The sequence below is a fragment of the Centrocercus urophasianus genome, unplaced genomic scaffold (assembly GCF_019232065.1).
Source record: "Centrocercus urophasianus isolate 14NV4802_14NV808 unplaced genomic scaffold, USGS_Curo_1.0 seq_12, whole genome shotgun sequence".
Taxonomy (NCBI): Eukaryota; Metazoa; Chordata; class Aves; order Galliformes; family Phasianidae; genus Centrocercus; species Centrocercus urophasianus.
In genome coordinates, this window is record NW_024884364.1 from 44,517,735 (window position 1) to 44,531,422 (window position 13,688).

The 13,688-nt window shown below is 39.1% G+C and overlaps 1 protein-coding gene across 2 annotated transcripts in view; it reads right to left on the minus strand.

Moving 5' to 3' along the window:
* The window catches only part of REPS2 (RALBP1 associated Eps domain containing 2), a 95,735-nt gene that overhangs the window by 36,101 nt on the left and 45,946 nt on the right, over positions 1-13,688 (minus strand). For both annotated transcript variants that reach the window (XM_042810174.1, XM_042810173.1), the window contains exons 10-13: positions 9,397-9,466; positions 7,269-7,334; positions 2,868-2,910; positions 619-755 (exon numbers count right to left, since the gene is read on the minus strand). In XM_042810174.1, the coding sequence (XP_042666108.1) occupies positions 619-755; positions 2,868-2,910; positions 7,269-7,334; positions 9,397-9,466 (316 nt within the window). The remainder of the gene's footprint in view (positions 1-618; positions 756-2,867; positions 2,911-7,268; positions 7,335-9,396; positions 9,467-13,688) is intronic.

Sequence of the window (13,688 nt, forward strand, 5' to 3'; positions counted from 1 at the left end):
CCACTTGCTGTGCAGTGCAAAAGCAATGCTTCAACATTAAAGCACTGGAGTACGTTTTGCTTTTATTTCCCTCCAGCCACAATCATACGTCTTTCTCTCCCCTCAACGTGCATCCACGTCAAAAGAAATTACCCTTCCTGTTTAGCCAATGAATGGTTTCTGATGGCCCCTACATGTAAGGAAGACTTGAATGTCAAAAACATTTGAATATAACAAATTTCACTTTCTCCTGCCTTAAACATTCCAGGTTTTCTTCCCGATTTTGAGCCACAAATAATGAATAGTAATAAAAATCAAATGCACTGTATTTACTAATGAAAATGGTCTAAGCAGCCAGACTAGTTATAAACAGTTAGTGATGACAGACTACCATATGTTAAGCTTCTCATTATTGTGCCAGAAAATATTATAATCACCTTAATTATGGCAATAGAGTGATTTTTCCCCCCTCACTGGTGATGTAATGCCATAAAGCTCAATCTCTTCTGTTATACATTACTGTCTACAGCACTGAAAACCATATGCACATATTGTCAAACGTTTGTGCAAACAGATCAATTCGCCAAATATGCAACTAACCTAAATGGTCTCAAAAGAAGGGAAGAAAGCAAACATTACCTTGTGTGTTTTGTTGAAATATTTTGTTCAGATCCAAAGAGGAAGCTCTGGAATGTGACTTCTGTGGCCTTGGAGGTGGAGTAGGGGGCTCTTCTCCCTTTTTCATGGCATCTTCTATGGATGTGCTAGAATAAGACCTATAGAAAAACAGTTAAAAAAAAAAAAAAAAAAAAGCAGAAAATATTTTATTACAAAATTCATTTTAAACAATTACAGTGAATAGTACCTAAAAATAACTTGAGTTCATGGTGGAAATCCCTTGCCCTGCTGACTAACAGTTCCCCTTATAACAAGGCGGATTTATTTGGCAACAGGGGGAAGAAACTACGCATGTGGGGAAATGGACCTGTCACACTAAGAGGGCTAATTCTTTCTAAGGTTTTTGGCTCCTCTCATGAAACTTCAACTGCCACAACAATAACTGTAGTGACTATTCTGAATAAATCTGGGTTTAAAAAAAAAAAAAAAATCTCATTACAGTTTCTGTTGCTTTCCCAACTACAAGGGTAGTATTTATACAGGTGTAGTCTCAACTGAACTCCTGTATGCAATATTTAGTCATTTATAGTACGTTAGCTACCAGAATATTATTTTTCATAGTAAACAGTCACCAAATTCAACAAAATCCAAAAAAACTGAATGGATCCAAAACAATCTAGAGTGGTCAATTGCACGTCTCAGAACACCCTTCTAGGCCATCCCATATAAGTCCATATCATGTAATCCCAATGTAGTGCACTTGGTAAGAGCTCTGATTTTGCTGAATAGCATCCAATATTTTTCAGTTGTTGTAGTTACCAGTTTTTCTGCATGATCAAGGGCTTTGTTCAAAATGAGCATTGACAATGTGAGATGTTATACATACTGTAATACATTATGTATGACTGGCAAGACCAAAACCACATTTGAGTAGAACAGAAATAACTCCCACTAATGGGAAACAGATCTTTTCTTGCCAAACAGGCTGTTGTTAGAACACAGCTATTTAGTTGGACAGACACTTGGCAATGCTGATCCTGTTTTTGATGTAAACTTTAATAAATACAAGAGTGAAAGCTGTAATTGCTTCAAAATTTACATCTGACATAAAAACCTCTGCTGATAATGAAGTTTTTATGTTGGTAGAGCTTTGAATTCCATGTCATTACCATTTAAGACCTAACCCAAACCTTGTAACACAGAACCCTGTGACAACGAATCTCTGCTTCCAGTAGGCAGACCTCACCAACTTATGCTAAAAAGCCAGGCTCCTGGGCTGGGTGCAAGGATGTACCTGGTGATGTCCAGTCCAACTTCTGCATTGAAGCAGTGACATAAAGTCAGATGTGAGACATACATCACATCATCACTCACGTTCAAGTAGCATTTTTCAAACTCATTTAAGCATTTGCATTTTATGTCTGAAGAACTTTTACATGAATTTTGCATAAAATAGCCTTACGCTTTTTGTTTTGTTTTGTTTTCTTATTTACATTCTATGATTCAGCAACACAGCAAGAGAATTTAAAACAGCATAAAAGCAAAAATGGCTGTCAGCAGAAAAATGGCACACAAGGTGGTTCAACCTTTCTGGGTGGAATCTCTAAGAACAGGGAATTTCCATCTCCATTCACTATGTGGAGAGCTGGTCTTCTCTTATTAGCAAACTCTGACAAGCTTATAAAGGAAAGAACTCCTGACTATTTTAATTGACTAACAAAAGAATTGAAGCCCTCTGACAAACTGAAAAACAGAAGTTTTAAGGTGAAGGCATGATCTGACTGTCCAGAAGAGCCAAAACCAATACATAATCCATTTATACACAGTAGCTCCTGGCACATCTCTCATTTCCTTAGAATATCCAAATCCAGCAGGCTGCCATTTCTAGTGCTCAGTTAAGAGCACCAGTCACACGCACGCATAAGCATAGCTACCAAAGGATGCACTCATTCATACAGGAGAGCTGAGCCACTGGCACTGCATCTGTGCACAGCCACCATGCAGAGTTTAACAGCAGAACAGCACTGAGCCTTTCCTGGAGCCAGGGGGCTCCTGCCATCCTGCCACGGCCCCAAGAGGTAGGGCTGGAGGCAGCCATCACCCCAAGGAAGTGGCCAGGTAGAACTGCCAGGGCCTTACAAGCAGAGACCACAGGGCATAATGCAGTGCTCCAGGGGGCTGCAACTTACATGGCAACACCCATCATCACACCTCGCGTTTAACATCAGGGCAGTGTACATCTTATCTTGAAACAGAAATGAAAGCGGTACCTGGATCTGGGCCTGGCTTTAAGTGCATGAGGTTCCTGAGCAGCTGAAAGAGAAAAAAGAACTGCTAGCACATAATATGTTAAATAAGAGCTGTTACATCAGTGTACATTTGATTTTAGCAAATGCGGATGTGAGAGCTTGCTTATCTCACGCGATATGTTTTTGCTTCTCCTTCTCCTTTGTTTCTGTAATGTGTCAATGTTCTAAAAATTTAAAAGCCCAAGCTTAGTCAGAACTTCATCTTCTGATTTGGCTGTTGCAGAGCAGAGGAAGCAATGGGTCTGACAGCACTGGCTAGCAATTCTGGAGGCAGTCATGACAAAAGAGAGTTGGCAAGCAACACAGGAATAATATAAACTTCCCACAGAAAACATCTTTTTCCTGGTCCAGATGTCTATATGTTGTCCCAGATTCCAGAGCACAAACATTTAGGTCCTTCCTAAACACTTCAACTAATTAGTATAGAAGTCCGTGTTCTTGTACCCACAGCAATTTTTAATACATCAGGTTGAAGTTACTTCAACACAGCAAAGGCATGGCATTTTAAGAAAGGCATTTTAAGGAACAGTAGAAAGTTTTGTAGGCTAAGACAAAAACATTTCTATTAATGTAAAAATCTCTTTCTTTTATTTGTGTGAATTCTGAACATCCTGCCACCTCCAGATTTTATGTAATAGGAAAACAGTGGTGCTGAGTTACTTTCTCTGGGAAATTCCTTGAGGCTGTTCCTCAGTTTACATACTCTTTACAAGACTCTGCTGTTGCTCTCCTCGCTAACATAAAGCAATCTTGAGAAAATATATCCATGTGATTGCTTTCAAATTCAACCCACAGAACAATCCTCCAGGTATTGCAACAGTATGAGTGATCCCACAAATTCACGAAGTGAATCTTTACGTTTTCCTGCTGTGTTCTGCTAATCAAGGCACAACACTTCAGAGAAGCAAGGAGGATAGGTGTCATGGTTTAGGGAAAAAAAATCTCAGAGCTTCTGCTTCCCTCAGATAGGTGTTAGACATTTATCATCAGCTGCTGTACAGCACTGCCTGAGAGTACAACAGATTCCCTCAAACAGGGCAGGAGCTCCCTGTGGTAGCAGCTGGCAAATACAGACCTTTTAATGGCTCGCATTGTGTCCCTGCATAGGCCTTACTCAGGAGGCTTTAGGCATACAGAGCATAACAAATACCATATGCCACATGTACAGCCACACACTATTACTTAACAAAAGAAATGGCTTTCAGGGTCACACAGTGATAGCTGGTGCTTTGGATGTAATAAACCCAAATGCAGCTGGCAGAGATACAAAAAAACATTTATAAACCAAGTTCTATCAGATTATCGTCACCAGCAAACTGGCTCACAGTCATTCCAGGTTTCTGTGCAACAAACTCTTATAAAAGCAATTAAAGGAGAGGGAATTACCATTAAAATATGCAGTGTGATAATCCTGCTCTCTGTCAAACTTCCTGAGAATACAACTGGAGAAGCTGCCTCTCTACAGCCATATGACCCAATTTTTCAAAATACTGCAATTGCTGATTATTAAATTACATGCACAATTATTAAATATATGCCATTTAGAAAGTGTAAATCCTCTCCAAGCTAAGCCATGCTTAAGAACCATCCAATTTTCTTCCTTTTATGGAGATAGTAATTCTGTTCATACTTCTTTTAGAAAGCCTTTCTTCTGGAAAAATAAAAAAGACAGGTAAAACTGACGTTTTATCTGTCCTTGAGGACATCTTGTTGAGGTAAACAGAGAAACGCAAAAGGAAGAGAAAGACCTGAAAAGACTGCAAATAAAAAAATATAGCAACATAATACTACTGCCAAGGATTTTCTTTTAAGCTCCTGAAAATCAGGAAATTCAAGGCTGCAGTTACACAACATCCAGACCTAGCCATAGTGTGAATCTTTCATAAGGTGAAAAACAATACACAAAACTCTTGTAAAACAGGTAGTTCGTTATTAAGGCATGCAAACAACAATGTGGCAGCATTTCTCTGCAGTGTGCTGGCATCGTGGGACTCTCCCTCTTTGCAAATTTCATGTGTAAGGTGTAGGTTTGCACACATATACAACAATCATTCAAGATGATACAAAAATATTTACTTGGTTCATGAGTTTTTCATATTTCTACTGCTATGAACAAACAAGCTTAACTAACATGAAACCAAGACAAAAATCAAAGTTGTTGAGTAAATTGATTACATTTATTATTTTAAAGTTTGTATGATTCCTGGATTACCAGAGCCCAATGAACTGAGCAGCCTGGTCTGGACCAATTAAAATCGTGCCTGATGGTAAACTTACTTATTCACTCAAACCACAGGAGAATATGAAGGTTCCCTTTTCGGCTGTTTAACTGCTTCCAGCCCCTCCCCCAGCTCAACTTCATTTTAATGTTTCTAATTACGCAGAATCTACAACTTCTGTCTGTAACAGACAACTGGGGCCTCCATGCTTTATGGGATGGAGACTTCAGTGGAAAACTGTCTTACAAAAGGTGCAAAAATGCTACACTGATAAGGAAAACAAAACAAGATTTTTTAGTTTAAATCATCTGCAGTGACTCATCTATCATCTCTTATTGGTGGCCTAGACAAAAATTTAAATGTTTACAAATTTGATCCCTTAATCCTCTAGAAGTCCAAGGCCAGCAATGATCTTACACTTAGCAGTCTAAATAAAATGGACAGACTTTCAGAGATGCTGAGCATGTATGGTTTTTACACTGCCTCCCTTGCTAAGCAAAACCTGCAGAACTGGAAAAGGAGCAGGAGGAGATGCAAGATAGTAGGGGGGAAAAATGATGGTGACAACGGTGATGTGCAGGTGGCAGCGTTTTATTTTTCCTAAGCATACCAAAAATGGAATTGCTGAAGTGAAAATAAAACTCCTTGAATCATAGAATCTCCAAGGTTGGAAAAAACCTGTAAGATCATCCAGTCCAGCTGTCCACCTACCACCAATGCTTCCCACTGAGCCATGTCCCTCAGTACAACATCTATATGTTTCTTGAGCACCTTCAAGGACAGTGACTCCACCACCTCCCTTGCAGTCCATTCCAACACCACTAACCACCAGAAGCATTTCCTAACGCCCAGCCTGAATCATGGTAGAAGAGGCCGACCCCCACCGCACCACAACCTCCCCTCAGGTAGTTGTAGAGAGAGATAAGATCATCCCTGAGCCTCCTCTTCTTGGGATGCTCCTGGGCAAAATGTGGAGGACAGAGACAAGGGAGATCAGAACTGATTTTTTGAATGGACTTCCTTTTCCCTTCAGAAGGGAGCGAATATATACGTCTGTCTGCATAAGAGGAGAAGCAGTTGTTCAAGATGGTTGGACTAGGTGACCTTAGAGGTCTTTTTCAACCTTAATGATTCTGTGACTCTAAGAAAAAGAGCTGATAGGACAGCTTGTAGCTGCCAAGTGTTTGGGAAGAAGCCAGGGGAAAAAAAAAAAGCTGAAAATAAAAAGAAAGAGTTAAGTTGGGAAATGAAGCATGCAGCTGTTGAGCAGCCATGAATAAATCGAGCTGTGAGACAGAACTGCTGTGACAGACATTTGGAGTCGGTTTTCTTAATCAAGGAAATCTTCATGAGTAAAAATGTTTATTCAGAAGAAAAAGAAAGTAGGTCCAGATTCTAATTTCACTGGGAAACGCCCAACATTCTTACCACTCCAGGAAAGAGGCTAACAAAGGGGAGGGCAAGGGAGACCTGATGAACTGAACTGAATGCACAGAAAGTTTCTGGAGCAGCTAAGCAGTTTTCACTATGTCATTCCAAAATTAAAATTTTCCAGCATTACATCAAGAAGGTTATATCAGAGCTGGAGAAAGAAAAATCATAGGTGGTTTTGCAAGAGAAAAGCCCCAGGAACAAAAGCTTGTGTTGGTATTCTAAGTGCCAAAAGGCTATCTACCCTTAAACTTCCTGATGGAAAATGTGAACGGCACTTTATCGCAAAAAAAATAGTCAATTTCAGAATAGTTACACAGTTACTGAAACAGCACATACTTGTTTGACACCGGAGAAGAGCTTTTATCAATAAGATGCTACATTTCATTTGTAATATAAAAAAAAAAAACATGCCTTTCAGAATACTACGTCCAAAATATTTCTGATGCACAAAGAACACGCATATGCTAAAAAACAAGGGAAGAAAGAAAAGAACCTTTTGACATCCTGAAGTACTAATCAACATTACTCATGAAGTAATAGACATTATGAGGTAAACGCTAGTTTCTGTAGTATAATAATAATAACAGAGAAAAGGGATCTTAAAAAAAAAATAGCCAGATTACATTAACTTAGGTTTGCTCTGATATAAAAATATATGATTGAAATTCCAATAGAAGTAACTTGCAATTTTTTTTTTTTTTCTCCTTACCTGTTTTCACAGTCAAGTGCTGAAATTCCTTTGGTATCACTTTGACAGCAGTGCTTACTTTAAGAGCTTGTTAAAAAAAGAAAGAAAATTAAATATGTACAGATTATGTTTTTAGGTATCAGCTCTGAGAAAGCAGTACTAGAACAGTATCCGTTGGAATGCTCAATAAAGCCAAACATACATGAAGAGAAACCAACAATAGCAAAACAGTCTCAGAACACCAAATATCTTAACAGTATTCACAAGAGCCAAAAAGTCAAGATTAGAAAGGCCTATGCTCAACTTGCCAAACAATCCCTAATTTGAGGACTTGATGTTTGAATGAAGGAAGGACACCAGCAACACCTGACAGATCTGGGACTCACCTCTTTGAAGGTACAAACCCAGAAACCCAGGGCACAGCAGAGACAGCTGCTTTTGGCAACTGAAGCCTCATCAGCTTGCCCCAGGGAAGCCAAATAGCACTGATAGAGACAAGATCAAAATTCAAGAAACCACAATTTTTTGTGCTTGTATCTCTCTCACCAATGTCTATGCATCCTTTATTAATAGCTTTCTCAAGTATTCCTCACACACTAGCATATTTTAATGCATGTAATACGCTGCATTATAAATGACCACTTTTAAAGAAATCTCTCATCTTCATCTGCCTTTATCAAAGAAAGCATGGGACCAGTCTGGTTCTCAGATTAAGTTCTATTTGCACGATTTCCACACTTAACTATATCAAAACCTGATACTGTAGTGGAGATAATCTACTTGTATCATTTTGAAAATGAAGGAAAATTTGCTCCTGCAGTCCTGAACTGCAGATTCTTCTAGTGTGGGAACAACAACTCAGCCAGGAAAGCAATATGTTCTTTCATTTGCTGGAAGAGCAATAAATGGTAGAATGAGAGAGCATTTGTTCTTTGGCTGACAAGGTAGGAATCTGTCATAAATACAGCAAGCCCTCAGCCAAAAAGGACCACATGAATTGGAGTAGCTTCTCATCAGACCTAACACACCACCAGCCCAGAACAAAGAACAAATTATTTGTTTCTTCTCCTATCACAGAAGAAAACGAATTCATCAAGTAAAAGTTAGATCTTCCGTAGATGTTTGAAAGCAATAACCTTCACAGGTCAATTCCTGGTCTTCTGCGTTATGATTTTTACTGTGTAACAGATCTCATCGACAAAACATGAGTTTCTTGGAATACACTGACTTATCCAAGTGTTTTACAAACGTACATCAATTTTGACAACTTCTCTTAAACCAAGGAATACAAGAAATCTGCCAAACTTGGTCACGCCTGTTTTAGAATGTCATTCAGAAATGTGGACAACCTGGTCTCAAGGCTCTGATGTGGACAGCTGCAAAGTCAAGATCTACTTCTTTTTTCTCTTTTCTCTCTCTTTTTTTTTTAATGAATACATTATCTGCAGCTCTGAGAATCAGGCAAGAAAATACCCACAGATGTTTCATTTCCACAGCTGAGGGACAAGGACAGCAAGTGAGAACCTGAGAGGTCAGGGATAGAGAATACAAAAGGCAATGACCATGCTATGATCCAGGGCTGATTCTGAAAGTCCTGAGGTGCTCAGTGTAAAAAGTAAAAAAAAATCTTCAATTTCAGTTGGTTAACTCCCAGACTCCAAGTGGCATTAATGAATCGTTTCCAGTTTGTCTAAAATGTTTGCTTTACAAGAAAATATAGGGTTGTGGTTCTTTTTTATTAGATTGTTGTTGTTTCATTCAGAATAAAAACTGATTTTGAAATGTTGCTATTCTCTGCAAAAAAAGTAAATCCGAAACTTGGTACAATCCAGCCTCCATGAAATCTCAGTTAATGACAATTGTAACTTTATTGAAATAAGAAGTGCAACACTACTTGCCTTAGGACTAGACCTATCCTAAAAGGCGTATTCCATACAGTTCACATGGGATAGTTAATTACGGAGCAAATCTATTCATTTATTTTTCTTCACATCAGCTGCTGTCAATGACTTGTTTTTTTTATATCTACAACAAAAATAACCAGCCTGGAAATCAAACATACGATTGTTTCTGTCAGCATATACATGGAATTATTAATTAACGTGGAACTTAAGTGGAAAAAATATATATATATATATTATTTGAATACCTTGTTTGTCATCTTTGCTCGTATCTTTTATCAGGGCAGAATTATCAGGTACCTCTTCAGCTGATGCCTTCTTAAAGAGAGAAGATCACTTATTATAATAATAATCAGAGCAGACACACACATTTCCACAGTCAAATATTTAAGAACGCAGAGAAACATGAATAAAGGTGATTTTCTCTCTCGCATCAAGATTGGCTTTATATGATAAAGAAGCAGGGAAGATCTTTAAAAAGATAGCTATGACTCTGCTTTTAAAGGTATACCAGTTTCACACCTGAAATTAGTTAAAAAAGCAATTCATCATGATTGAATCACAAGGAACTAAGGATTATATGCAAAGAGAGACTTCCCAAAATAGAGCAGTGTCATTCTGTGTTTCCCTTTTTCCTCTGGGTAAAACTCCTGCACTAGGGCTAAAGAAATATTCTCCAGCCCTTTCAAAATAGTTAGCCTCTGCCTGAACGTTCTATTTGGTGAAAACAAGGTGGACAGCACAGTCCAGTAGTTCTGTATCTAAATCATTCTCACTGAGGTGGCTGATTCTTGGACTACTTCCATCTTTCAACACACACTTACAGAGAGGGAAAAATGATTTCATTAGCATGTCTGCTATAGCCTCTAATGGGAAAACGGGAATCATAGAATCAGAGAATGGCCTGGGTTGAAAAGGACCTCAAAGATCATCCAGTTTCAACCCCCCTGCTATGTGCAGGGTCACCAACCACCAGACCAGGCTGCCCAGAGCCACATCCACCCTGGCCTTGAATGCCTCCAGGGATGGGGCATCCACAGCCTCCTTGGGCAACCTGTTCCAGTGCCTCACCACCCTCTGAGTGAAAAACTTCCTCCTCACACCTAACCTAAACCTCTCCTGTCTCAGTTTAAATCCATTCCTCTTTGTCCTATCACCATCCACTCTCATAAACAGCCATTTCCCTCCTGTTTATACGCTCCCTTCAAGTACTGAAAGGCCATAATGAGGTCTCCTAAGAGCCTCCACTTTTCCAAGCTAAACAATCCCAGTTTCCTCAACCTTTCCCCATAGGAGAGGTGCTCCAGCCCTCTGATCATCTTAGTGGTCCTCCTCTGGACCCACTCCAAGAGCTCCACGTCCTTCCTGTGCTGGGGGCCCCAGGCCTGGACGCAGTACTGCAGATGGGGCCTCACAAGAGCTGAGTAGAGGGGGACAATCACCTTCCTGTCCCTGATGGCCACCCCTTTTTAATGCAGCCCAGAACACAGTTGGCCTTCTGGACTGCAAGTGCACACTGCTGGCTCATGTCCAGCTTCTCATCTACCAGGACCCCCAGGTCCTTCTCTGCAGGGCTGCTCTCAAGGGGTACTCCTTAGCTGTTTCAGCAGCAACTTACAATGTAGGCATTTGCGGTTCGTCTAACTTCTGCTGTTAGCATACTGAGAAGGATGTAAGAACAAATTCTGCAACCAGTATCTATACGTACAATTCTGTGGCCAAAACAACTATAAAACAAGTGTCAGAAACCCCACACTTCTCGAAATATTAAGTTAATGATGCTGGTTTGATTTTTTCTTAGGAAGCACATATCAGGTTACAATCCATCGTGCAAAAATAATAAGAAACACAGATCTTGCAGACATGAAAAAAAAACCAACAAGAAACACCTCCAGAGTAAACTGTCATGAGATCTATTTTATAAAATTGCACATGTGACTCTCTAATGATTTTGAGGAAGCAGCACTGCAAACACACAGATTGAGGACTCTGAAAACATTTGAGCAAAACACTTAACATCCCTAGCTAGCCATGATACTCTAAATATTATAGTCAGTGCTACAAGAAAGTAAAGCAAAAAGGTCACCAGCTGGCTAGGCAACAGAGCTTGTCACATATAAGAGAACCAGTGGTTCTTGATCTTCACAGACTGCTTCAAAGCAGATTAAAAAAAAAAACAAAAAACAACAAACAACATTGGGAAGAAGAGGCATAGAAGCAATTCAGAGTTGAATACTTCAGAATTGCCAGATCCTATTATGATTGAGATTTACCTTTTGATGTTAGGATTTATAATCCAAGTGCATGGTAAATAGCAACTATTGGCGCTGCTATAGCATGGGACTGGATGAGACTTGACGCTAGTCTCTTTCTTGTTTTTTTAACAACTCTTTGCTGTTAAGAGTGTCAGACTAAAGACCTAACTCAGTGAATGCTTGAATCGATGGAATGATTCTCACAAAATTCAATGAATTGTGAGTATGAGGGAGCTTAGAGCAACCTCAGCCGGTCGTTTTATGCCTACAGTGAGAAATCTTTCATCTCATCTTTAAGCTTTTGGCAATGAGAAGGCTTATGGAAAGGAGCCAAAAGAGTGGAAAGAGAAGAAAAAAAAAATAATCAAAAAAAACAACAATCAGAGTGAGAGACAAAAACTTGAAAACAAAAAGAAAGGCAAAACTGTGGTTAGCAAAAACAGACACTCTTATCTTTCTTGAACATATCGTTACCAGTATTGTTACATTTTTTGAGTTTAACAAAGCCTGGTGTCCAAATGACATGTCTGCTGACATTATCTTCTTTATAAATACAGTAAAGAATCATATCCAATTTACTGTACTGCTGTAGTTCAGCAGTCACAGTAAAAATGGTCTTCTGAAATTAAACAGACAGAATTGATGATAGATGGAAAGAGACAAAAGACATGGAGATGATGCACAACTGATTGCATTGATAATACAGTATTTCTAACAGAAAGGCCAAGTATCTAAACTGTGTTTCCTCAAATAGCCAAGCTACAAATTAAATTGTAACAGTGAATTACTGCACTTCCCACACAGTGAGATGAATGGGAGATGAATTATTGAATTTCCAAATGAAATTCATTCAGAACGTTAATTCCAAACATAAAAACATCAGTTGAACAACAACAATGAAAAATCAAGCCAAAATCGTTCTCAAACCAGTTTTGAGAAGAGATTTTGTGCTCCATTAATTCTGGATAACAAAGGACAAAAAAAAACATGGTCTTACAATAAATTAATTGAGAGTTCTGCCCAATGTGTCTAAGTCCTAGACAGTGAAGAAAAAATGCAAAGCCAGGAAAACCATTGTGATAAAATCAGGTAACTCTCACTATTTCTCAGCCAGCAGGTAATCATGCTAGAAAAGTTTTCTGGTTTTCAATACAGTCATTAAAAAAAAAAAAATCAATTTTACTGAACATCCTGCCACCTTGCAGAAACTAGGAATGGAGTAGCAGTGCATCCAGCTATTCCCCCAAGAATGGTAGTTGACTATTACACACCGCAGTAAGTTTTTTGCCTTCATGGTGAGAACATCTTAAGGAGAGAGCAGAGAGCAGGCAGAGGGTGTTTAACAGCTTAACTTTTGGAAATCAAATGAAAAAATAAATGTAAAATGGGGGATTTGCTGCTTGGGGTTTTTGTGAGCCTGAGAGCTTTTTTGCTTAGATTTATCCTTACTCCGCACCTATATTAATGGACCATAAACAAGCAGAGCCTAAAAATAAGACATTTAATAAAGTCATGGAATTATACTGGTTAGGTTATTGGAATAACATTTTATGACCAAGAAACGTAAGATGACTTAGAAAGCAAGATTTCTAGGCTTTCTGAAATATATAATGACGAATGCTGTAGTCTCACAGTCCCAAAGGCTGTGCTACTGAAGAACAAACTTTATCACAACTCTGCAGCAACAAAAATCTGCTCTGTTTATCCGGGCAATCACTTGTGAAGACAGCATCCTAACTGGAACAAGGACTCCCCAGACCACACAATACCGGAGGAATAGCATTGCTTTCAAAACCCAGTAGAAATGCTGTACCAAAGCAATATCCAGCAAGTGCATTAGGGAGGCCACACATATTTTAAAAGTTCCAGAAAACAGAGTAGATGCTCAAAGCGTCGACTGCAGCATTATCCAAAGCAAACGTTACACTTGGCTGTGTTAGAAGTAGTAGCTCAGGAGGGTCTGTCTGGCCCTCCTGAGTTGAATTTGGTGATAAAAGAACTGAGTTCTGAGCTAGAAACACCCCAGAACAAGGCACAGGGTTGAAATAACTAGGAAAACACTTTGATGGGCTGGCATGACATATCATAGCTTTTTAACCTGGCAGCAGCATCAGAAGAGCCTTTTACTCAATTGCAGCAGCAATCTGCAGTAATTTTCAGAGCCTTAACAATTCTGACCTGAAAGCCCATTTTTTCAGTCTATCTGCCATTTGATTCTCTGTCTTAAATGCTAAAGCCTTGAATCCCACAGTGAATTCATTCAGAATTGCAATATCCAAGCACGA